General features: G+C 45.4%; 1 protein-coding gene across 2 annotated transcripts in view; it reads right to left on the bottom strand.

Moving 5' to 3' along the window:
• The window catches only part of tmem123 (transmembrane protein 123), a 74875-nt gene that overhangs the window by 35522 nt on the left and 12746 nt on the right, over positions 1–26607 (bottom strand). Inside the window, exon 2 of one of the 2 annotated variants that reach the window (XM_070891458.1) lies at positions 4299–4450. The exons of the other annotated variant lie outside the window; for it this stretch is intronic. Within the exon in view, the coding sequence (XP_070747559.1) occupies positions 4299–4362 (64 nt within the window). The 5' untranslated portion in view covers positions 4363–4450. The remainder of the gene's footprint in view (positions 1–4298; positions 4451–26607) is intronic. 2 annotated transcript variants of the gene reach the window in all.

The following is a 26607-nucleotide window of genomic DNA, read 5'->3' as shown; positions in this document are numbered from 1 at the left end:
TCAAAAGGTGTGTCACTTCTTGGAGAGCTGCCTTTGCAAGCAGAGATTGTTTAGTATGAATGTTTGAATAAAAGGCCCGATCCGGCCTTTGGTACAACTGAGTGTGCGTGTGTAATTCGACGTTTAAAGTAACAAAGCGAAAAAGAGCAAGACAGCCGTTACAACAGCCATTATGGTGGCATAAAAGCCATCACAAGAGAAACATTCCAATCCAACTTTATCCATCTAATCCATCCAATGTAACCTAACAAAGTTGAGCACCCTTGTGCATTCCCTTAGTGCCTGTCTTCAGTGTGCTTTTGCCTGTACTAGTGCTCCTATGATGTGCTACCCCAGTGGCTGCAGCATGACTGGTGGAAAGTTGCTGATTTTCAATGGGGAAAGACTGTAGATAGCCTTGCAAAATGACGTCGAACACCTCTGGGCCCGGCTGCGGACTGCACCATCTTGGCATGGGGGGCAGCAGTCTGGACAGGCTGGCTGACAGACAACAGCAAGAATGGTAGTGGTGGGAAGACAAATGCTGTTATCCTGAGAAAGGACAGCAGGTTTGTACCCATGAAGCCACTGCCACTCCCCCGGGGTGGCGCCTCAGCATTCCTAGCCATCTGTTGGGAGGACAGATTGCTGGACTGCTGTGACACCCTGCAAGCCCCTTTCCACACTGGTAAACCCAGCCATGATGACAGCAGTCTGTGCTTGGGTGGCAGCAAGCTCTGCTTGCATGACATCAACTTGAGCTTCCACTGCAGCACTCAGACGTAGCGTGGCTTGCGCTTGTGCTGCAATGGAAGCAGGAACATCAGCCATCAGACACAGCATTATGGTTGGCTCCAGAAGTGCGCTAATGTATCTGCCCACCTCTTCCATGCTGGAGCTCCAAGCATTGTGCAAAGCCCTTTGCAAGGTTGGTGCAGGACTCCTCTATGCTTCTTGACATTGCACTCAGTCTTTCTGCTAATGCATCAAGCAATTTGTTGTGCATCCCCATCAGCACTCTTTTGTAGGCTGCCCCATCGAAGCCCACATCTGAGTCTTCTGCAGTAAAACTTATGTGCAACCTCACCCTCTGGGGAGATGGCACCTGCGTTATCGTTTTCCCTCTGCCCTGGCTGTAGTCCACTCGTGGCTGGTGACTCACCACGGGCAGATCTTGCCTCGAAGCTACCCTCTAAACTCCACACAGTGAGTGTCTGAGCTGGTGGCTGCGAGTGTCAAGTCGAGTGACTGTATTTCTTCTTCTTCAACCACAGGCAGATTGGATTTCTTGGATATCTGAAATGAGAAAGGCACTAGGGTAGGATTGTGATGTGGGGAGGGGGAAAATAAGAGGTGGATGCTAACACCATATGCAGACTATAAATCAGAAGAGATTGTGGGGTAAGGGGGAAGGGGAGGCGAGAAGGAGGATAACAAATGATACCACCGGTATGTTGCACTCTTTCAGCCCTGCTGCTGGCCACAGGCACAGACACACCGCTTCCCAGAATGACCAGCACCATCCCTTCCAAAGTGGTGAGGTGATGCAGGTGAACCTGTCTGCCTGTTAGGTTCTGCCAGACTGTTTATGTGCCACCTTTTCCTGCAAGAAAAATGGAAATGTGTCAGTGAGTGTGGTGCAACATGTTTGGATGATGTGTCTGTCATGGTGAATAGCTGCCAGGTGAGTGCAAGCTGTGAGATGTGCGTATGAGGCTTGCAGCTGAGGCAAGTGTGTGAGGGTGGGCTAAGCTATGAATGCGAGGTATGAGTCGTTTTTGGTAGAGATTGTTGGTAGGCTAGTGATGGGGTGTGGCATATTGAGCAGTATGAACATTCGAAAAATGACAGACAGGTAAAAACCATCTGGTCCATCGAGCCTATGCCACACAATTGCGATACCTTGTGTATCACAGCATGTACACACTCATCCCACCCAAAACCATGTGATTTCCTGGGAGGCGCAAAAAAACAGATTAAAAACCCATGCCAATTTGGGAAAAAGAAAATCTGGGAAATTTCTCTCTGGCCCATCTAGATGATCAAAACTAGTCCAGGAGATAACTCTGGCCAGTAATTTCCCTGCAGTACCTACCTTCTGTAGGAGGTGCTCTCTGCCGCAGCCAGAAACAAATCCACCTTTCGCTTGAAGGAATTCAGCAAGTCTGCATCCATCACATGAAACGGCAGCTTTTCCAGAGGTCTACTATTCTCCTGGAAAAGAACCACCACCTGACATCTAACCTAGATATAGCCCTATACAACTTAAATTTGTGACCTCTGGTCCTGCCTAACCTATTCCATTGAAAGAAACTGTCAGCTGGAGCACCGTCTATTCCCCTCATTATCTTATAATCCTCAATCATCTCCCCCACCAAGTCTATACTGCTCTTAGGTATAGAGTCCCAATTCTTTTAGCCTATCTTGATAACTAAGATGCTTTAGACTTGGAATTAGTCTAGTGGCCCTCTTCTGCACCCTTTCCAAAGCCTCAACATCACCCACCATATGAGGAAACCAAAACTGGACACAGTATTCCAAGTGCGGCCTGACTAAGGTCTTGTAAAAGGACAAAACAGTACGCCTAGTCTTATACTCAATTGTCCTATGGATACACCTCAATACCCTATTTGCTCTAGCTATCGCTGCAGGGCATTGCTCATGCATCGTTAAGGATGTATGCACCAGAATGCCCAAATCTCTTGGTCCACCAACTTTGTAACTTTTTCAAAAAGTACAATTCGATTTGAGAGACATGACCCTTTTTTTATGAAGCCATGTCGGGTGTCCCTAATATGTCCCTCTCTATCCAAGTATTCATATATTGCATCCCTTATGATTCTTTCAAGCATCTTACCTGTTACTAATGTTAAACTGATGGGCCTATAGTTACCCGGGTTTGCCTGGTCACCTTTCTTAAAAATGAGCACTACATTAGTCCTCTTCCAATCTAGGAACCATTCTAGATGGGAGTAAGCTAATTAAAAATATAGGCCAGGGGCTCGCATAGCACATGTCCCATCTCCTGGAGGACCCTCGGGATATCATCTGGCCCGGTTGCTCTATCTATTTTCAAATTCTTAATTCTTTCTAAAACAATATGCTTATGTTAATGTTACGAACAAAACTAGTATTATTACATTCTAATATTCGAGCATCATCTTCAAGGATGAAGACTGATGCAAAATACTCATTTAATATTTCCGCCATGCTTAGTGAGTCCTTTGTACACCCTTCAGTGGCCCAATACAGTCTTTGATAGTTCTCTGACTCTTCACAAAACTAAAAAAGCTCTTCCCATTACTGCCAGTTGTCTACAATCCTTTTTTCCACTAGCCTTATATTCAACCCTATTTATTTGAGTGTTAAATGTCTTTAATTTATAGAAACATTTCTCTTTACATCTTATTTGTCTTTGTACATAGCCAGTCAGCCACCTTGGCTTTTTCTTACCACATTTCCTTCTTTTGATTTTGGGTACATGTTTGTTTTCAAAATTTTGAATCTTGTTCTTAAAAACTTTCCATTTATAATCAACATCGGTCACATCACCATTGAGGAGGGTTAGCCAATTTACCCATTCCTAGTCATCTGCCATTTTGGAGAGGTTTGCTCTTCTGAAATCCGGTACGAATTGCAGGTTCTCAGTACCTTTATTTCTACTAGCCAATTGGAACCGAATAATGTTGTGATCACTGTTGCGCAGATGTTCCCCCACATGGAGGCCTGATACAAGGTCAGGCTCACTACTAAACACCAGATCCAATATATGATTTTCCCTAGTTACTTCATTAACACGGTGAGTCAGGAAAAACAGTCTTGGATATTTTCAATAAATTTTTCAACTGCACTTCCTACCACAACAGCAGGTAAACCCATCATGCCACTGAATGCCAGGAAAATTAAAATCAGCCACTAGATAAAGGTGGCATTTTATATTAAAAGCATTAGTGATCGGATTCCATAATGACTCATCACGTTCGGTCTGACCCGGGGGCCTATAACAATTACTGATAATTAATCCCTGCCCGTGAGCTTCGTCCACTTGAACCCAGATAGCTTCAGCTGAGCCTGATGAGGCAATATCAAGTCTCTCTAGCAGTTAGATTCTCACTGATGAAAATAGCAACCCCACCTCCCCTTTGACCTACCCTATCCTTTCTGAAACCCTTGTAGCCCTTTAAATGAATTTCTGTGCCATCATCTAGCCATGTCTCAAATATACACAATGGGCTGGATTTTTGCCGACTTTGCGACTGGGTTTTTGCTGCGATTTGACCACCTGCGGTGAAAACCCGGTAGGTGGGATCCTCGGGTACCTCTTTGCAGCGGCGCTTTCAAGTATTGCCGGGGAGAGGTGCACAGACGTGAAACGCCGCACATTGTGTGACCGTCGTACTTTCGGCACTCTCCTGACCCGTATGCTGTGCCCTGTCGGTGCAGCCCTGCCAACAGCGGTAAGTATGAAGACCTGCAAAAAAGCAAGTTAAAGTTTTTATTTTTTAATTATTTTTCAGCGATTTAGTAGGCAAGGGTTTTTTAAATGTTTTGTGAATGTTTTTTGCAATTTTTCTTTAGGTTTCCCCCCTCCCAAGGCCTGTCTTGCAGCGCTCCCGGCCCCTGACTAAAGTTGCTGAAACTTGCGGTTTGGGCTGCGAATCCTCATGCAACACCAACTTTACCGACCTAAAGGCTGAAAGTTAGGCCTAAAAACGGTAGCGCAGCGAAAATGGTAATTTTGGCATAAAACTACTGCTTTCACCATAAAACGAAAATCTAGCCCATTATGTCTAAATTCTCCAACACAGCATAGGATTGCAATTCTAACAATTTGCTTCTAACACTCCTTGCAGTTTGAGAGTCTCGAGGTAGAGATGGTGGGATGTGACATTTAAAGGTGATCATGGAAAAAGGAAACGAGTAGCTAAAGTAAACGTTGGTCCCTTAGAGGATGGGACTGGAGAATTAATAATGTGAAACAGGGAAATGGCAGAGACTTTGAACAAATATTTTGTATTGGTCTTCACGGGAGAGGACACTAAAGACATGCCAATAATTGATAATCAAGGAGCTGTTGCGGGGGGGGGGTGGGGGGGAGAAACTTAAAACAATCACGAGAGATAAAGTACTAGGCAAATTAATGGGACTAAAGATGGACAAGTCCCCTGGACCTGATGGCATGCATCCTAGGGTCTCAAAACAAGTGGCTACAGAGATGGTGGATTTATTGGCTGTAATCTACCAAAATTCCCTGAATTCTTGAGGTCCCAGCAGACTGGAAAACCGCAAATGTAACACCTCTATTTAAGAAGCGAGGGAGACAGAAAACAGGAAACTATGGGCTCAATTTTCTCCAGTATTTGTGCTTTTTTTTTTGGAGTAGGCTTGTTTTTCTGGTCTAACTTAAAAATCCCCAGTTTCCCCAATCAATTTGCCCCAGCGTAACTCAGTTAGTTAAGTTTTTTTTAGCTAAGTTTTTTTTTCTCAAAAGGGGGCGTTACCAGCCACCTACGCCAATTCTGGCCATTTAGGCAACTTTGGGCAGCTAATAGTTACTCCATTTCTACTTAGGCCAGCGTATGTGGCCTCTCAAGAAAACCCTTGTGAAGAGTTAAAGAAATCGGCCAGGGGGAGGGGCGTATGGGGGAGGGTCATCTAGAAAGTCCAGGGTGAAATTAAAAAGGATATTAGGAAAGCAAAGAGAGAGCATGAAAAATTCATAGCAAGTAAACATCAAAGAAAATCCAAAGATGTTTTATAAATATATTAAGAGCAAGAGGATAACTAAAGAAAGGGCATGGCCTATTAGAGACCATGAGGTGTGTGGAGGCAGGAGATGTAGGTATGGTTCTTAATGAATACTTTGCATCTGTTTTCACAAAGGAAAAGAAGGTGCGATGCAGCCACTGATATCTGGGAGGAGGAATGTGAAATATTAGATGAAATAAACAGTGAGAGAGGAGCTATTAAGCAGCTTTGAAAGTGGTAGGTCCCCAGGCCTGGATGAAATGTATCCCAGGCTGTTAAACAAAGCAAAAGAGGAAATACCAGAGGCTTTGACCATCATTTTCCAATCCTCTCTGGCTTCAGGTATGGTGCCAGAGGACTGCTAATGTGGTACCTCTGTTTAAGAAGGGAGAAAGAGATAGACCAAGTAATTACAGGCCAGTCACCCTAATCTCGGTGGTGGGAAAGTTATTGGAAAAAATTCTGAAGGACAGGATAAATCTTCATTTAGAAAGACACGGATTAATCAAGGACAGTCAGCATGGATTTGTTAAAGGAAGGTCGTGTCTGACTAACTCGATTGAATTTTTTCAAGGAGGTAACCAGGAGGGTTGATGAAGGAAAAGCGTATGATGTAGTGTATATGGATTTTAGCAAAGCTTTTCATTAGTTCCCACATGGCAGACTGGTCACAAAAGTAAAAGCCCATGGGATCCAAGGCAAAGTGGCAAGTTGGATCCAAAATTGGCTCAGAGGTAGAAAGCAATGGGTAATATGGTTGATGGGTGTTTTTGCGACTGAAAATATGTTTTCTAGTGGGGTTCCGCAGGGCTCAGTACTAGGTCCCTTGCTTTTTGTGATATACATCAATGATCTAGACTTGAATATAGGGGGTATGATTAAGAAGTTTGCAGATGATACTAATTATCACACAGCCGATTTTAAGAAGCAAACTGCGGACTGCAACTGGTCAGGTGGGCAGAACCCTAACCCTAAATTTAATCCAGAGAAGTGGGAGGTAATGCATTTGGAGTGGGCTAACAAGGAAAGGGAATATACATTAAATGGTAGGATACTGAGAAGTGTAGAGGAACAAAGGGACCTTGGAGTACATGTCCACAGATCCCTGAAAGTAGTAGGCCAGGTAGATAAGGTGGTTAAGAAGGCATACGGAATGCTTGCCTTTATTAGCCGATGTATAGAATACAAGAGCTGGGAGGTTATGCTTGAACTGTATAAACCACTGGTTATGCCACAGCTGGAGTGCTGCGTGCAGTTCTGGTCACTGCATTACAGGAAGGACGTGATTACACTGGAGAGGGTACAGAGGAGATTTACGAGGATGTTACCAGGAGTGGAGAATCTAAGCTGTGAGGGCAGATTAGCTAGGATGGATTTGTTTTCATTGGAACAAAGGAGGCTGAGGGGAGACCTCATTGAGCTGTATAAAATTATGAGGAGCCTAGATATAATGGATAGAAAGTGCCTATTTCCTTTAGCAGAGGGGTCAACAACCAGGGGCATAAATTTAAAGTAATTGATAGAAGGTTCAGAGAGGATTTGAGGGGAAATTTCTTCATGCAGAGTGTTGTGGGGATCTAGAACTCACTGCCTGAAAGGGTAGTAGAGGCAGAAACCCTCACCACATTTAAAAAGTACTTGGATGTGCACCTGAAGTACCGTAACCTGCAGGATTATGGACCAAGAGCTGGAAAGTGGGATTAGGCTGGATAGCCTCTTGTTGGCCAACACGGACACGATGGGTCGAAATGGCCTCCTTCTGTGCTGTAAACTTCTATGATTCTTTGATTCCATGATTGGTGGTCCAGGCCCATGTGACTCCAACATTTGCATCTGTACGTGGAAGACATCTTTCCGTATGCTGCGCAGCGAATGAAGGCCTCCGACCGGAATCCTACATTCCTTCGGGACCAACAGGAGTGATGTTGTGTATCTGTAAAGCATGCACTCCCATGTTCCGCCACCAGGGAGTGCATCCCCTGAAGTCCCAAGGGATCCCAGCATCTCTTGGAGCACTGTAAAAAGCTGGCCCCTAAGGCCTGTTCCTCGCTCTGGAGTGTCTTAGTAAAGACTGAGGTCACTGTTACTTTAACCTCCCTGTGTGCAGCCTCATCTGTGTTAGCAACACAATAACTGGCGATGAGAATACGAATCCAACGCAAAGATGCAGCAAATTGTGGGCATCCTGGAGAAGTTCTCGGCAGATGAGGACTCGGAAGCCGATGTCAAACGGCTAGACCAGTACTTTGTAGCCAACGAGCTGGACGGAGAAGGAAGTGCTACAAAAAGGAAAGCGGTCCTCCTCCTCAGTCTGCAGGGCACCGACCTACAGCCTCATGAAGAATCTTCTGGCTCCGGTGAAACCCACAGATAAGTCGTATGAGGAGCTGTGTACACTGGTTCGGGAGCATCTTAACCCGAGGGAGAGCGTGCTGATGGCGAGGCATCGGTTCTACACGTGCCAGCAATCTGAAGGTCAGGAAGTGGCGAGCTACGTCGCCGAGCTAAGGTGACTTGCAGGACAATGTGAGTTTGATGGCTACCTGGAGCAAATGCTCAGAGACTTTTTTGTACTGGGCATTGGCCACGAGACCATCCTACGAAAACTTTTGACTGTAGAGACACCGACCCTCAGCAAGGCCATTGCGATAGCACAGCCATTTATGTCCACCAGTGATAACACGAAACAAATCTCTCAGCGCACAAGTGCTAACAATGTTCATAAATTAACTGGAACTGTGTTTGCGAGCAGCAATGTACAGAGCAGAACCCACGAGTCTGCAACTGCCAGCAGGCCTCAGGTGACCCAGATGACTCAGAGTCCCCAACAAGGCAATTCACACCTTGTTGGCATTGTGGAGGCTTCCATTCAGCCTATTCATGCCGCTTCAAAGGGTATGTTTACAAGAGCTATGGAATAATGGGGTACCTCCAATGAGCTTGCAAACGAGCTGCAAGCTCTGCAAAACCTGCTAACCACCACATGGCAGAGGAAGATCGGTCCATGGTGGATCAAAGCAATTTCGAGCCCGAGAAAGAGGCGGCAGATGCTGAAGTACACGGGGTGCACACATTTTCGATGAAATGTCCACCGATAATGCTAAACGTAAAATTGAATGGCTTACCCGTAGCCATAGAACTGGACACTGGCGCTAGCCAATCCATCATGAGTAAAAAGTTGTTTGAGAGACTGTGCTGCAACAAGGCATTCAGACCAGCCCTGAGCCCCATCCGCACGAAACTGAGAATGTAAACCAAGGAGCTCATCACTGTCCTGTACAGCGCCATGGTCAAGGTCACCTACGAGGGCACGGTGCACGAACTGCCACTCTGGATTGTCCCGGGCGATGGCCCCACACTGCTTGGAAGGAGCTGGCTGGGCAAAATCCGCTGGAACTGAGATGACATCCGAGCGCTATCACATGTCGATGAGGCCTCATGTACCCAGGTTCTTAACAAATTTCCTTCCCTTTTTGAGCCAGGCATTGGAAACTTTTCCAGGGCGAAGGTGCGGATCCACTTGGTCTCTGAGGCACGACCCATTCACCACAAGGCGCGAGCGGTACCTCACATGTTGAGAGAGTGTGGAAATCGAGCTGGATAGGCTGCAACGCAAGGGCATCATCTCCCTAGTGGAATTCAGCGAGTAGGCCAGCCCGATTGTTCTAGCACTCAAAAGTGATGGCACGGTCAGGATTTGCGGCGATTCTAAAGTAACTATTAATCGTTTCTCGCTATAGGACCAATACCCGCTACCTAAGGCAGACGACCTATTTGCGACGCTGGCAGGAGGCAAGACGTTCACCAAGCTCAACCTGACTTCGGCCTACATGACGCAGGAGCTGGAGGAGTCTTCGAAGGGCCTCACCTGCATCAACACGCACAAGGGCCTGTTCATCTACAACAGATGCCCGTTTGGAATTCGGTTGGCTGCAGCGATCTTCCAGAGAAACATGGAGAGCCTACTCAAGTCGGTACCACACACGGTGGTCTTTCAGTACGACATATTGGTCACAGGTCAGGACACCGCCGAACACCTACAAAACCTGGAGGAGGTCCTCTCCAGCGACTGGATCGCGTGGGGCTGTGGCTGAAGAGGTCGAAATGAGTCTTCATGGCAACAGAAGTGGAGTTTTTGAGGAAAGATCGCGGCGTACGGCATTTGGCCCACAGGCGCCAAGACAGAGGCTATCAGGAACGCGCCCAGGCCACAGAACGTCACGGAGCTGCGGTCGTTCCTGGGACTCCTCAACTATTTTGGTAACTTTCTACCGGGGTTAAGCACCCTCTTAGAGCCCCCACATGTGTTATTGCGCAAAGATGAAGAACTGGGTATGGGGAAAAAAAACAAGTGATTGTTTTTGAGAAAGCCAGATATATTTTATGCTCCAACAAGCTGCTTGTATTGTATAACCCGTGTAAAAGACTTGTGCTAGCATGTGACGCGTCGTCGTACGGAGTCGGGTGTGTATTACAATAAGCTAACGTTGCGGGGAAGTTGCAACCTGTCGCCTATGCTTCCAGGAGCTTGTCTAAGGCCGAGAGGGCCTACAGCATGATTGTGAAAGAGGCATGAGCGTGTGTGTTCGGGGTAAAGAAAATGTATCAATACCTGTTCAGCCTTAAATTTGAGCTGCAAACCTATCACAGGCCCCTCACATCCCTGTTCGCTGAAAACAAGGGGATAAATCTCGCATACAAAGGTGGGCACTCGCGCTATCAGCGTATAACTATACCATCCGTCACAGGCCAGGCAACGAGAACTGTGCGGATGCTCTCAGTCGGCTACCATTGCCATTGCCCACTACGGGGGTGGAAATGGCGCAGCCTGCCAACTTGTTGATGGTCATGGAAGCGTTTGAAAATGATAAATCACCTGTCACAGCCCGCCAGATTAGGACTTGGACCAGCCAAGATCCTCTGCTGTCCCTAGTAAAAAAAACTGTGTACTGCATGGGAGCTGGGCCAGCATCCCCGTTGAAATGCAAGAGCTAATCAAGCCGTTCCAGCGGTGAAAGGACGAGCTGTCCATTCAGGCAGATGGCCTGTTGTGGGGTAACCGCGTAGTGCTACCCAAAAAGGGCAGGGAGACTTTCATCTCGGATCTCCACAGCACACACCCGGCTATAGTAATGATGAAAGCGATAGCCAGATCCCACGTGTGGTGGCCCTGTATCGACTCTGACTTAGAGTCCTGTGTACAGCAATGCAGCGTATGTGCTCAGTTGAGCAACGCGCCCAGAGAGGCACCACTAAGTTTGTGGTCCTGGCCCTCCAGACCATGGTCGAGGATCCATGTCGACTATGCAGGCCCATTTCTCGGTAAAATGTTCCTGCTGGTAGTGGATGCTTTTTCAAAATGGATTGAATGTGAAATAATGTCGGGAAGCACCGCCACCGCCACCATTGAAAGTCTGAGGGCCATGTTTGCCACCCACGGCCTGCCTGACATACTGGTCAGTGACAACGGGCCATTTTTCACCAGTGCCGCATTTAAAGAATTCATGACCCGCAATGGGATCAAACCTTGGCCCCATTTAAACCAGCCTCCAAAGGGCAGGCAGAGCAGGCAGTACAAACAATACAAACAATCAAACAGAGCATTAAATGAGTCACAGAAGGCTCACTCCAAACCCGCCTGTCCCGAATACTGCTCAGCTACCGCACGAGACCCCACTCGCTCACAGGGGTGCCCCCGGCTGAGTTACTCATGAAAAGGAAACTTAAAACCCGACTCTCGCTGGTTCACCCTAACCTGCATGATCAGGTAGAGAGCAGGCGGCAGCAACAAAATATAAACGATGGTCGCGCCACTGTGTCACGGGAAATTGATCTGAATGACCCTGTGTATGTGCTAAACTATGGACATGGTCCCAAGTGGATCACGGGCAAGGTGATAGCTAAAGAAGGGAATAAGGTGTTTGTAGTCAAACTAGACAATGGACAAATTTGCAGAAAGCACCTGGACCAAACGAGGCTGCGGTTCACAGACTGCCCTGAACAACCCACAGCAGACACCACCTTTTTCGAGCCCACAACACACACCCAAAGGATCAACGACACCACCCCGGACCAGGAAATCAAACCCATCATGCCCAAAAACCCAACAAGACCAGGTTCACCTAGCAGCCCTGCAGAGCCAACAACACGCCAGCCCAGCGAGGACACAGCCAACACACCAGAACAGATATTTGTACCGAGGCAGTCCACCAGGGAAAGAAAGGCTCATGACCCGCCTTCACCTTGTAAATAATTTTCACTTTGACTTTGGTGGGGGGGGGGGGGGGGGGGGGGGGGGAGGGGGAGGGGGGAGGAAAGAGGTGTGATGTTGTGTATCTGTAAAGTATGCACTCCCATGTTCCGCCAACAGGGAGCTCATCCCCTGAAGTCCCAAGGGATCCCAGCATCCCTTGGGAGCACTGTATATAAGCCAGCCCCTTAAGGCCTGTTCCTCACTCTGGAGTGTCTTATTGAAGACTGAGGTCACTGTTACTTTAACCTCCCTGTGTGCAGTCTCATCTGTGTTAGGAACACAATAGGTATTTTCGTAGATTTTTTTTTCGGGTCAGAGGCAATCATACGAGGAAAGCCTCCGACCGCAATTTTCAGCCCAATATCTTCTCCCTTTCCACACCTCTTAAAATGCAGCTAACAAAGCCTCACTCTGCACACAACATTCCTGGAATTCTGTGTAGTCACCCAAAGGGCCAGAAATCCCATATATATTAAATGCACCATGTATATAAAAATAAATTGTTGACAAAAGCATTTAAAAAATGATTTATCACAAAACTAAAATGTCCAGTGACAGGGTCTGAGAACATAAGAAATAGGAGCGGGAGTAGGCCATACAGGCCATTGCGTCTGCTCCACCAATCAATATCATGACTGAACTTCCACATCAACTCCACTTCGCTGCCCTATCCCCCGTATTTCTCAATTCCCTTAGTGACCAAAAATCTATTGATCTCGGTCTTGAATATACTCAGCAACTGAGCATCCACAGCTCTCTGGGGTACAGAATTCCAAAGATTCACAACCCTCCATGTGAAAAAGTTTCTCCTCATCTCAGTCCTAAATGGCCGCCCTCTTATCCTGAGACTATAGCCCCTAATTCTAGACTCTTCAGCCAGGGGTAACAGACTCTCAGCATCCACCTTGTCAAGCCCTCTAAAAATTTCATATGTTTCAATGAAATCACCTTATTCTTCTAAACTCGAGAAGATGGGCCCAATCTACTCAATTTCCCCTAGTAAGACAGCCCTCTCAACCTAGGAATCCAACTAGTAAACCTTCGTTGCAACCTCTCTAAGGTAAGTATATCCTTCCTTAGGTAAGGAGACCAAAACTGTATACAGTACTCCAGGTGTGGTCTCACCAAAGCCCTATACAATTGCAGAAAAACTTCCTGGTTCTTATACGCCAACCACCTTGCAATAAAGGCCAACATACCATTTGCCTTCCTAATTGCTTGCTGTACCGCTAGCATGTTAGAATCTGTGATTTCCATCATGTGTACAAGTACCCCAAATCCCTCTGAACACCAACATTAACTAGTCTCCAAGCATTTGAAAAAAATTCTGCTTTTGTATTCTTCCTACCAAAGTGCATAATTTCACAATTCCCCACATTATACTCCATCTGCCACCTTTTTGTCCACTTAACCTGTCTATTATCCCTTTGCAGGCTCTGCATCCTCAGTTAACTTTCCCACCTAGCTATGTATTGTCAGCAAACCTGGATATATTACACTCGGTCAAGTAATTGATATAGATTATAAATAGCTGAGGCCCAAGCACTAATCCTTGCAGCACCCCACTGGTTACACCTTGCCATCCCTAAAATTACCCCTCTGTTTTTTGTCTGTTATCCAATTCTCAATCCATGCAAATATATTACATCAATCCCATGAGCCCTAATCTTGTGCAACAACCTCTTGTGTGGCACCTTATCGAATGCTTTCTGAAAATCCAAATACACTGCATCCAATTGTTCCTTCTTATCTACCCTGCTAGTTACATCCTCAAAAAACTCTAGATTTGTCAAACACTATTTCTCTTTCATAAAACAGTGCAGACGCTGCCTAATCAGTAATTTTCCAAGTGCTCTATTATATCCTTAATAATAGATTCTTGCATTTTCTCGACTACCTCCCCTTACAGTACTATAGTTACATGCCTAGACACAACTAGATGCAAGCTTATTTTTGCTTTGTTCCTCTAAAGAGGTTAAAGCCTTACATTAAAATAGCACATTGTGCAACTTGGTATGAGCATGTTAAATGTTTATACAAATGCAACAAAAATCTAATTTCTATCCTTCTGAGTAGATAAGAACTGTCAAAGCTTTCCTGGTACGTAGCATTCTTTTTTCAATCTATAGAATTAGAGGTGAACAGATAGATCACTTTTAATCACAGAAAAATACACAAACTCAGAATTTTAGGTACTTGGGTAACAGTTACCGAAGGAACTCCAAAATTCTGAACCTATCTGAAACATTTTGGCCCTGAAATTCCGGTCGGAGGCTTCTTTCAAACGGACGCCTCCGACTGGAGAATTTTTACGAAATTACCTGGTGGTCTCGGAGACGCCTCGGATTCCTGTAGGAAGCCTTCTCTTCCCATGCTGCGGAGTGCGCTCCCGTCCTTGAGGTTCAGACACAGAAGGTGCAGTCATATGTGACTGCACAACCAATCAGATAAAGTATTCCACAACATTCTCATTAATAGCAATGAGAACTCCGTATCTACGAGTTCGCATTGCTATTAATGAGAAAAAACCCACACTAAATACAATAAAAAATAAATAACACACCTCATATCATTAAAAATAATTGAAATTAAAGTTAATAAATGTCTTTTTTTTTTAAATCGGAAAAATATTTTTTTTCTAAGTTTTGTAATTAGGGTTAAAAAATAAACTTACCTTATTGGGCAGGGTTTTTAAACAAGCATTTGTTTTTACATTTTATTTTTATATGTTTTTATGATGTTTTAAAACTCTTACGCTGCTAAAAGTAGGCTATGCACCTGCTTTTACCAGGTGCAAGAGTATTCAGGACATTTGCTGGGCAAGAAATGGGTAAATACTGTAATCTTGCCCATGCGAATATCCTGTCTGTAGGGCTACGGAAGATCTGTCAAGCCAGAGCTTGACAGATTGGAAAATCCGGTTTTATCGCATGCGCATTGTGCGCTGAAAACCGGCTTTTGTGATGCCTTCCATACACACTCCATACGGACCCGGAGAGGCCAGGATTTTTGCCCCATTAAAAATCACTGATAAGTTCAGGTTTTACATAACTGGCCTTTTGCCGACACAGAATTGTAACTTGAATCTACGCTCTTTTGACTTGGGTTGAGTGTGCAACCACTGGGTCAAGCTGACACTTGACAGATTGTGATGGCTATACAGTGTCAGGAACAATTTCACAATTATTAGAAACTATTTTAGAGGGACATGGGGGGTTGTTTATGAATTTTAACAATAGCAGAGAAGTAAAATGAAAAAAATTATATGAATGTAATTTTTATGGTGTTAGCTGTGGCTCAGGTGGCAGCACACTTGTCTGGGTCAGAAGGTTGTAAGTTCAAGTCCCACTGGAGACTTGTGGGATTGCTACAGTGTCTTTCGGATGAAGCGTTAAACCAAGGCACGGTCTGCCATCTTAGATGGACGTAAAAGATCCCATGGCACCATTTCAAAGAAGAGCAGGGGAGTGCTCCCTGGTGTTCTGGCCAATATTTTACCCTCAACCAACACTAAAACAAATTACCTGGTCATTATCACATTGTTTGTGGGAGCTTGCTGTGAGCAAATTAGCTACCGTACTTCTGACATTATAACAGTGACTACACTTTAAATCTACTTAAAATCTGTAAAGTGTTTTGGGATGTCCAAGGTTATATAAATGCAAGTATTTATTTTCTTTATATAGGCCTTACTAGAAGGTCCAGGCAGTTTGGATAATCATCCAATTGAGACCCCCTACACTGCAGAATAAGTGACATCCCACTATAGAGCCAGATGACAGCTACAAATCTAATCAGGGCAACCAATTCAGCACAAATTCTGCAAAGAAAAATGAAGCATCTATCAAATCAGACAGATGCAGGTTTGTATCATTGGTCCAGGTGAGCACATCATAGTTAAAAACCTGAATGCTAATGGAATATTTGTTACTTAAATAGCGTAGGAATATTCTATAATATAAATACAGAGTGTTGCATGTGTGCATATCTAGTCATGATTTTTGGTAATATTTTTGTTCGCATTTATAATTTAAATTGCCTATATTAAGCATTTATAATAGCAACTTCCAATGTAAGCGCTTAGCTGTCAGTGTATTTGCAGGCTTCCCACCATGGATGTTGCTATGCAGCTCCCAATTCCCAGCTCCATCCACTGTGCAAGCTCCCAATTCTCAGCTCCATCCACTGTGCAAGCTCCCAATTCTCAGCTCCATCCACTGTGCAAGCTCCCAATTCCCAGCTCCATCCACTGTGCAAGCTCCCAATTCCCAGCTCCATCCACTGTGCAAGCTCCTAATTCCCAGCTCCATCCACTGTGCAAGCTCCCAATTCTCAGCTCCATCCACTGTGCAAGCTCCCAATTCCCAGCTCCATCCACTGTGCAAGCTCCCAATTCCCAGCTCCATCCACTGTGCAAGCTCCCAATTCCCAGCTCCATCCACTGTGCAAGCTCCCAATTCCCAGCTCCATCCACTATGCAGCTCCCAATTTCCAGCTCCATCCACTCTTTGGCCTCCTCAGCTTCTGATCCCATTCATCAGCATAAAAGCTGCCCAAAATCCTGAAACCAGATTCATTTCAGCCCTGCCAGCTGATTTTGTCACCTGCACCCCAACTCTTTCCAACCCCAACTTTTCTAGGCCCTCCCAACTTTGTATGGCCCCATTAACGTTTGCATGCTTATAGTCTTTTTAAAAAATTACACCATTTACAGCTCACTTAGGATTTTATGGGGCAAGCTATCTTGGTCAAAGATATGAACTGCCCAATCTCTGGCCCAGGCGCGCCATTCCTAAACCCTAGCTTTTCCTTCCCCCTCAATCCTTCCAGTTGATGTTGTTGCCCCGCCCCAACTCTGCCTGCCCCTTGAGCAACAGCCCACTTAATAGTTATTCTATTTATTGCTCCCAGTTTTAGAGAAGCGATGCTCTTGTTAGCAATCACAGCAGCCTCAGAGAGGAAGACATGTATTAGGGTAGGCGAGCATGTGGCAACTGTAGGATTTTTTTCTTTAATAATTATCAAACCACAGAAGTGTTATTTTTTGATACTTTATGCTCCCATATGAAGTCAGTCTTTCCCTTAAGTCATAAAATGGTTTAACTGCTTCCGAACCCATTCCAACTAAACTGTTGTTCGCCCAACATTCCTTTCCGGCACTTACTGGCTGACATTGTAAACGCTGCTCTGTTTCAATCCTTTTCACACCTGTCAATCACCCATTCTTCGAAAACCCATCATCAACCCCAGTCCTTACAAACTACCACCTCATCTCAAATCTCTTTTTCCTCTCCAAAGTCCTCAAGCATGTTGTTGCCGCCTCCCAAATCCGTACACATCTTTCTGGCAATTTCATGTTTAAATCTCTTCAATTACATTTCTCTCCTGTCACAGCACTGAAATGGCTATAGAGTCACAATTGACATCCTATGGTGCAATGTCCCTCCTCATTCTCTTATACTTTTCTGCTGCCTTCAACGCATGCAACTACACCATCCTCCTTCAATGCCTCTCCTACGTTGTCCAGCTCAGTAGGCCGACCCTCGCTTGTTTCCACTCTTACCTATCTGATTGTAGCTAGATGGCTGCAACAATAGCTTCTCTTCCCACCTCTTCACCGTTAGCTCCTCAAGGATCTATCTTCAGCCCCATCCTCTTTCTCAACTATAAGCTGAACCCTTAGCATCATCATCTGCAGACACAGGGTCAGCTTCCACAAGATTACCCAATGTTTGCTGAACACCTCCATTCAGTCAGCAAGCGTGACCCCGAGCTTCCATTTGCTTACCATTTTAATTCTCCGCCCCACTCACACCTCTCTGTCCTCAGCCTTCCACACTGTTCTCATGAAGCTCAACGGAAGCTCGAGGAACAACACCTCATCTTTCAATTAGGCACAAATTTCTAACCTCAACACGGAGTTCAACAATTTCAGATCATAACCACTGCTCCCATTTTATCCAGACAGCAGGTGCTGGTAATGGCTCTGCTGTTGCAATTTACAGTTCCTCTAGCCCCATTTTTATTTACTTACTTGTCCCATTACCTCTCATCATAGGCAGTCTCTAGGAATTGAGGAAGACTTGCTTCCACTCCTCAAGTGAGTTCTTTGGTGGCTGAACAGTCCAACACGAGAGTGGGACAGATTTGACGCACGTTCCTTCCGCTGCCTGCGCCTGACCTCTTCACGCTGGCAGCGTTGAGATTTGGAGGGCTCAACGCCCTCCTGGATGCACTTTCTCCACCTAGGGTGGTCTTCGGCCAGGGTCTCCCAGGTGTCAGTGGTGATGTCGCACTTCACCAGGGAGGCTTTGAGGGTGTCCTTGTAACATTTCCGCTATCCACTTTTGGCTCGTTTGCCATGAAGGAACTCCGCGTAGAGCAATTGCTTAGGGAGTCTCGCATCTGGCATGCAGACTAAGTGACCTGCCCAGCGAAGCTGATCGAGTGTGGTCAGCGCTTCAATGCTGGGGATGTTAGCCTGGGCAAGGACACTGATGTTGGTGTGTCTGTCCTCTCAGGGGATTTGCAGGATCTTGCGGAGACATTGTTGGTAATATATCTCCAGCAACTTGATGTGTCTTCTGTACATCGCCCATGCCTCCGATCCATACAGGAAGGCGGGACTTACTACAGCCCTGTAGACCATGAGCTTGGTGGCAGGTTTGAGGGCCTGATCTTCGAACACTCTTTTCCTCAGGCGGCCAAAGGCTGCACTGTCGCACTGGAGGCGATGTTGAATCTCCGCAACGATGTCTGCCTTTGTTGACAAGAGGCTCCTGAGGTATGGGAAATGGTTCACGTTGTCGAGGGCCGCGCCGTGAATCTTGACTGGGGAGCAGTGCTGTGCGGCAAGGACAGGCTGGTGGAGGACCTTTGTCTTATGGGTGTTAAGCGTAAGGCCTATGCTTTCACATGCCTCGGTGAATATATTGACTATATCCTGGAGTACAGCCTCAGCGTGTGTGCAGACGTAGGCGTCGCCCGCGTACTGCAGTTCAACGACAGAGGTTGGGGTGATCTTGGACCTGGCCTGGAAGCAGTGTAGGTTAAACAGCTTCCCACTGGTTCTGTAGTCTAGTTCCACTCCAGCGGGGAGCTTGTTGACAGCGAGGTGGAGCAAGGCAGCGAGGAAGATTGAGTTGAGGGTTGGAGCGATGACGCAGCCCTGTTTGACCCCGGTCCGGACATGGAATGGGTCTGTAATGGATCCGCCGGTAAGGATCACGGCTTGCATGTTGTCGTGGAGCAGGTGAAGGATGTTGACAAACTTTCGGGGGCATCCAAAACGGAGGAGGACGCTCCATAAGCCCTCACGGTCGACAGTGTCAAAGGCTTTTGTAAGATCGAAAAAGGCCATGTATAAGGGCTGGCGCTGCTCCCTGCATTTTTCCTGCAGTTGTCGTGCTGCAAAGATCATATCTGTTGTTCCCCGTTGTAGGGGATGAAATCCACACTGTGACTCCGGGAGGAGCTGCTCAGCCACAGGGAAAAGGCGGTTGAGGAGAACTCTAGCGACAACCTTCCCAGTGGTTGATAGCAGGGAGATTCCCCTGTAGTTGCTGCAGTCAGATTTGTTCCCCTTTTAAAAATGGACATGATCACTGCATCTCTGAGATCTCCCGGCATGCTCTCCTCCCTCCAAATGAGAGATGAGGCCAGATATCCACGCCAACAGCGCCTCCCCGCCATATTTTAGCGTCTCAGCAGGAATTCCATCCGCACCCGTAACCTATTTTTGAGCCGTTTTATGACTTTGCCTACCTCGTGCAGCATTGAGGTGGTGGCGGGTTGCATGCTGCGGGATGGAGTTGAGAACACTCGAGTCAGAGTCAAAGTCCCATTACCACCTCCTTTGCCATGCACCATCATCACTTTTGTCATTTAATCTCTCCTGCCTTCCACCCCATCACATACTTCCACCCCCCCCCGCCCCTTTCCCTGCCTCTGTACTTGCTTAAATTAGTTGCATCTCTAACTTCTTCCAGTTTAAAACTAGGGCTGTAGAGAGTACTTTAAACTAATCAGTGACAGGGAGGATTCAGGTGAGCAAAAATTTAAAAAGTCAAAGAGTAAGGAGAAGGCAATAGAGCAGGGTAGCACTGGGTGAAATGAAAATGAGCGCGTGCCAGGAAGAGACAGAATGTATAAGCATAAAGGTGAATCAGAAAGTGGGGTCAAAACAGGAAAAAATGGTAAAAAAACAAATTTAAAATCTCTTTATCTGAATGCACATAGCATTCGCAACAAAATAGATGAGTTGACGGCACAAATTGATACAAATGGGTATGATCTGATAGCATTACAGAGACGTGGATGCAAGGTGACCAGGACTGGGAACTAAATATTCAGGGGTATTTGACAATTCGGAAGGACAGACAGAAAGGAAAAGGAGGTGAGGTAGCTCTGTTAATAAAGGATCAGATCAGTGCATTAATGAGAAACAATATTGGTTCAGAAGATCAAGATGTTGAATCAGTTTGGGTAGAGATAAGGAATAATAAGGGGAAAAAATCAATTGTGGGTGTAGTCTATCGGCCCCCTAACAATTGCTACACTGTTGGACGGAGTATAAATTAAAACATAATGGAGGCTTGTAAAAAAGGAATGGTAATAATCATGGGCGATTTTAACCTTCATATTGATTGGACAAAGCAAATTGGCCAGGGTAGCCTTGAGGAAGAGTTCATAGAGTGTATCCAGGATAGTTTCCTTGAACAGTATGTTGCGGAACCAACCAAGGAGCAGGCTTAGATCTGGTACTGTGTAATCAGACAGGATTAATAAATGATCTCCTAGTAAAGGATCCTCTAGGAATGAGTGACTATAACATGGTTGAATTTCAAATTCAGTCGAAGGGTGAGAAAGTTGGATCTCTAACCAGGGTCCTAAGCTTAAATAAAGGAGACTACAAAGGTATGAGGGAAGAATTGGCTAAAGTGGACTGGGAAAATAGATTAAAGTTGGGACGGTTGATAACCAGTGGCAGACATTTAAGGAGATATTACATAACTCACAACAAAAATATATCCCAATGAGAAGGAAAGACTAAGAGAAGGAATAACCATCCGTGGTTAACTAAGGAAATAGGGATGGTATCAAATTGAAAATAAGGGCATACAATGTGGCCAAGACTAGTGGGAGGCCAGAGGACTGGGAAACTTTTAAAAGCCTGCAAACAACGACTAAAAAACTGATAGAGAGGAAAGGTAGATTATGAAAGTAAACTAGCACGAAATATAAAAACAGATAGTAAGAGTTTCTACAGGTACATAAAAAGGAAAAGAGTGGCTAAAGTAAATGTTGGTCCCTTAGAGGACGAGACTGGGGAATTAGTAATGGGGAACAGGGAAATGGCAGAGGCATTGAACAAATATTTTGTATCGGTCTTCACAGTAGAAGACATTAAAAACCTTCCAATAGTGGATAATCAAGGGGCTATAGGAGGGAGGAATTTAATACAATCATTATCACTAATGAAGTAGTACTCGGTAAAATAATGGGACTAAAGGCAGACAAGACCCTTGGACCTGATGGCTTACATACTAGGGTCTTAAAAGAAGTTGTAATCTACCAAAATTCCCTGGATTCTGGGGTGGTCCCAGCAGATTGGAAAACCGCAAATGTAACACCCCTATTTAAAAAAGGAGGCAGACAAAAAGCAGGAAACTATAGACCAGTTAGTCTAACACCTGTCGTAGGGAAAATGCTGGAGTCCATTATTAAGGAAGCAGTCGCAGGACATTTGGAAAAGCATAATTCAATCAAGCAGAGTCAGCATGGTTTTATGAAAGGGAAATCATATTTGACAAATTTGCTGGGCTTCTTTGAGGATGTAACGAGCAAGATGAATAAGGGGGAAATCAGTGGATGTAGTGTATTTGGATTTCCAGAAGGCATTCTGTATGTTCTTATGTTCTAAGGTGCCACATAAAAGGTTAGTGCACAAAAGTTCATGGGGTTGGGGGTAATATATTAGCATGCATAAAGGATTGGCTAACTAACAGAAAACAGAGCGTCGAGATAAATGGGTCATTTTCCAGTTGGCACACAGTAACTAATGGGGTGCCGCAGGGATCGGTGCTGGGTCCTCAACTATTTACAATCTATATTAATGACTTGGATGAAGGGACCGAGTGTAATGTAGCCAAGTTTGCTGATGATACAAAGATGGGTGGGAAAGGAAATTGTGAGGAGGACACAAAAAATCTGCACAGGGATATAGACAGGCTAAGTGAGTGGGCAAAAATTTGGCAGATGGAATATACTGTGGGAAAATGTGAGGTTATCCACTTTGGCAGAAAAAAATAGAAAAGCAAATTATAATTTAAATGGAGAAAAATTGCAAAGTGCTGCAGATCAGAGGGACCTGGGGATCCTTGTGCATGAAACACAAAAAGTTAGTATGCAATTACAGCAAGTTATCAGGAAGGCAAATGGAATGTTGGCCTTTATTGCAAGGGGGATAGAGTATAAAAAGCAGAGAAGTCCTGCTGCAACTGTACAGGGTATTGGTGAGGCCACACCTAGAGAACTGCATAGAGTTTTGGTCTCCGTATTTAAGGAAGGATGTACTTGCATTGGATAGGCTGTTCAAAGAAGGTTCACTAGGTTGATTCCGGAGAGGAGATGGTTAACTTATGAAGATAGGTTGAGTAGGTTGGGCCTATACTCATTGGAGTTCAGAAGACTTAGAGGTGATCTTACTGAAACATAATATAATGAGGGGGCTCGACAAGGTGGATGCAGAAGATATTTCCACTCTTGTTGGAAACTAAAACTAGGGGACATAATCTCAGAATAAGGGGCCGCCCATTTAAAACTGAGACGAGGAGAAATTTCTTCTCGAAGGGTTGTAAATCTATGGAATTCTCTGCCGCAGAGAGCTGTGGAGGCTGGGTCTTTGAATATATTTAAGGCAGAGATAGACAGATTTTTGAGCGATGAGAAAAAGGGTTATGGGGAGCAGGCAGGGAAGTGGAGCCAAGTCCATGATCAGATCAGCCATGATCTTATTAAATGGCGGAGCAGGCTCGAGGGGCCAGGTGGCCTACTCCTGCTCCTATTTCTTATGTTCTGATGAAAGGTCATTGACTTGAAATGTTAACTGTTTCACTCTCTACAGATGCTGCCTGATCTGCTGAGCATTTCCAGCATTTTCTGTTTTGGTTTCATATTTCCAGGTTCCACAGTATTTTGCTTTACTTTTATTATTTGGTAACACATTTTTACTTGCTTTTAGCACTGCTAAACAATTATATGATATAACAGAGTTGACAAAGTTTTAAAACATTTTCTAAATGAATCACTGTCTTCTACCCTTGTTACTCCACCAGTATACCCTCTCTTCACTCCCTCAAGTTGGAAAGGCTGGAAGATAAAGCATACCTACCTGTAACACAACTGACCAATTCATCAATTGCCAGATCCAACTTAACCACATTGAGAATTGCCATTCTTTGCTTTCCTCATCCCAAATCACCTATTACTCCAGGATCACTCTGAAGAACAAGACAGGTTCCTTTTCTCCACAACTAACCACATCCTTAAACCATTCCTACTCAACCTCTGAACCATCAACTCAAACACCAAATGCAAGGAGCTCACAAAGCTCTTAGGGCTAGTCTTTGCATTGGTGTCCAGATTGCCCCAAAATGGGTGACATTTCCGGCGTTAGCGATTATATATTTTTTCATGATCGCCGGAATAGCGCCCATTTTAAAACCCGCTAGTTTCCACTTTTTAATTTTGACGTTAGCCATAGCAATGTGAAATGGGCGTTAGCGATTTATTCCATCGTGCAAGGCCGGCTTCCATAGCAACGGTCTTTTCCCGCGTTTCAGGTCAGGGGTCATCTGCACATGCACAGGAGAGAGAGAGAGAGAGAGAGAGAGAGAGAGGAGGAAGCTTGTGTCGAGTATCGGTGTGTTATTGGTATTATTGGAAATTTTATTTGAAAAATGGAGAATATACAATTGTTTGAGGTGGTAAATGTGAGCGAAGGAGGAGGATGTGGCCGAAGTGGGTGTGATGGGCGGATGAAGGCACGTGAAACGCTTCAGCAAGGAGCCCAATGCTGCCTTGGTCTCTGCTGTGGAGAATCGATGGGCCCAAATTGACCCGGGGTGGTCGTGGGAAACCAACCCCCAGGGTGTACCAGAGAATCTGTTCAGAAATAGCGGAGGTCGTGTCGTCGACCAGGCACGAAGTGAAAGAGCCGAACCAGTGCCGCAAGCGCTGGAACGATCTAGTTGGTTCTGGCAGAGTAAGTATTACATTTATTTATTTAATAAATTGTAATGATGCAATGATTAATTTAAATATAGATCTGCTGGATTGTAGTTAGGCTGGTAATCTTGGTGCCATGCGTTTAATCCTAACCTCAATCTTATTCAAGATATTTTCAGACGGTAGATATAACCATGCATTTAATTGCATGTGAAGTGTATTAGTATATAACATTAACGTTGACCATGATTAGCCTGGGATGACTAATTGTGGAACGTCTGTGTGTTGTGTGTATTGTCGTGTTGTGTAATAGTAATAATATGTCAGTAATCTGATATGTCATATCTGTAATAGTACCGAGGCAATGATCTTATGCCATGCCATGCCCTTGTCACCTTGGCAGAAGAAACTTTCGAAGAATCGCGCCGAAGAGGTTTATTGGTGGCAGACCAGGAGACCTCATCTCGCTGACCGACCTGGAAGAGCGGGCTTTGGCCTTGGTGGGGATCCACAACCGGTCGGCCACCCGTGGTGGTGCTGAACCAGTTCCTGCGCCACGTGAGTAATGTATTAACCATTGATGATTTAAAGTAATTTAATGCCATTTCCAAATATTATATGATTGATGTAATGTTATGTAGTTAATGATGGAATCATGAAATATCATTGTAATGCAATGCAGCTTCTGTTCTATCATGATGTTAATTATGTGATGTCTGTCAGTATATTTATAGTGTTGCTCCTCATGCATATGCCTGAGCAGCATAAGCATTCTCACGTGACCCTGGCATCCCCTTCTCTTCTACGAACCTATTTATGTTTTCTAGGTCACTAGGCCTCACAGACTTTCCAGGTTCCCCAGGTTCATCAGCCTTCACAGGATCCCCAGGTTCCCGTGGTAGTGGTCGCACCCGTTATCTCCAGAGGCGAGGAGGCAAGAGCCTCATGTGCTTCTGCAGGTCCTCCTATCCACCGTGGATAGTGAGGAGATGGAGGAGGAGCCTGCAACCCTCTCATCATGTGTTCCTGCGGCCACGTCCTCTTCCACCGAGAAGGTAGCGGGGCCAAACTCCTTACAGCAGGGCACCCAGAGTGGTTCCATGCCTGTGCCAACCCCGCGGATGTTGGTTCGGCGAGGTTGGTCTGCTCCAAGACCAACAGATTTAAGTGTGGACATGGTGAACCTGTCCAGGACGAGCGTCGACATAGGTCGAGAGCTCCTCCAGGCAATGGGCGGGTTAACTGGCCACGTTGCCGCTCTAACCGCGATCGTCTCGCAGGAGATGTCGTGGATGGTAGTGGTGATGGAGAGGATAGCTGAGTCCATGGATGCCAGAGGGCAGCCAGCGGTCCCGGAATACGACACTGCACCCCAAGATGCCATACTGCCATTGCTACCGACACATGTAGGTCAGGAGGAAGCTCTTGCTTCTGACTCGGAGGACATCCTCTCCATTTCGAGCCCAATCTATTAATCTGTCGTCACCCCCGACACAGCAGCAGCGCTCGAGGTGCTCTGCTCCAAGATGGCTTGGAGTTGGAGTTGCTAGGGGAAGGAGAAGAGGTGTGGTTAAGATGAGGGGGGGGTGGGGGGGTGTAAAGGAAAGGAAAAGCGTGGCTGCAGGTAGGGAGGGTGGGGATTCTTCTAATTGTTGCTGTTAAAAAATTTGTTGAATTTTAGGTGGGTGGGTGTTTGTTATATTTATAATTGTTTTTTTTTAAATTATGTTGTTGCTGTTATTTTTACTATTATTTATAACATTTTCACTATTGGAGTGGGGGGTACATGGGTGTTAACTTTTAATGGTGTTTGTTTTGAAAAGATTTACATTTTTATAACATTAATTTTTTAAAAATTTAACTTAACATTGTTGTGCAGTGTTTTCAAATAGCAGAAACGTTAAGCATATACAAAGTTTGCAAACACTGGCGAGGCCAGGAAAGGCAAAAATGAAATGTAACGTAACATAACACAACTAACTGTCACCAACGTCTTGCAGCTGCGTAATTACTACCAATGTTAGTTCAAGCAAAGTGTTCATTTATGAGCTGCTGATGCAACAGGCTTTTCCTGCGGGCTAGGGTGGGGTGGGGGCATGGTTTCAACGCCAGCCTGATTGTCCTCCCCGAGGTCATCATCCACCTTCTCATCGTCTTCTCCTCTCTCCTGAGGTGGACTAGCAGTCCCATCTGGCAATTCTTGTCCCCACCTGATAGCTAAGTTATGCAACATGCAGCACACCACAATGAACTGAGCGACCTGCTCTGGGTGGTATTATAATTCGCCTCCCGAGTGGTCCAGGCATCTGAAGTGCTGCTTAAGCACACCAATTGTCTTTTCGACGATATTGCGCGTGGCTATATGGCTCTCGTTGTTGCGCTTCCCGGCGACTGTCTAG

The sequence above is a fragment of the Pristiophorus japonicus genome, chromosome 10 (genome assembly GCF_044704955.1).
Source record: "Pristiophorus japonicus isolate sPriJap1 chromosome 10, sPriJap1.hap1, whole genome shotgun sequence".
NCBI classification, from domain to species: Eukaryota; Metazoa; Chordata; class Chondrichthyes; family Pristiophoridae; genus Pristiophorus; species Pristiophorus japonicus.
The sequence above is the reverse complement of the archived record's forward strand: the minus strand, read 5'-3'. Positions and strand labels throughout refer to the sequence as shown.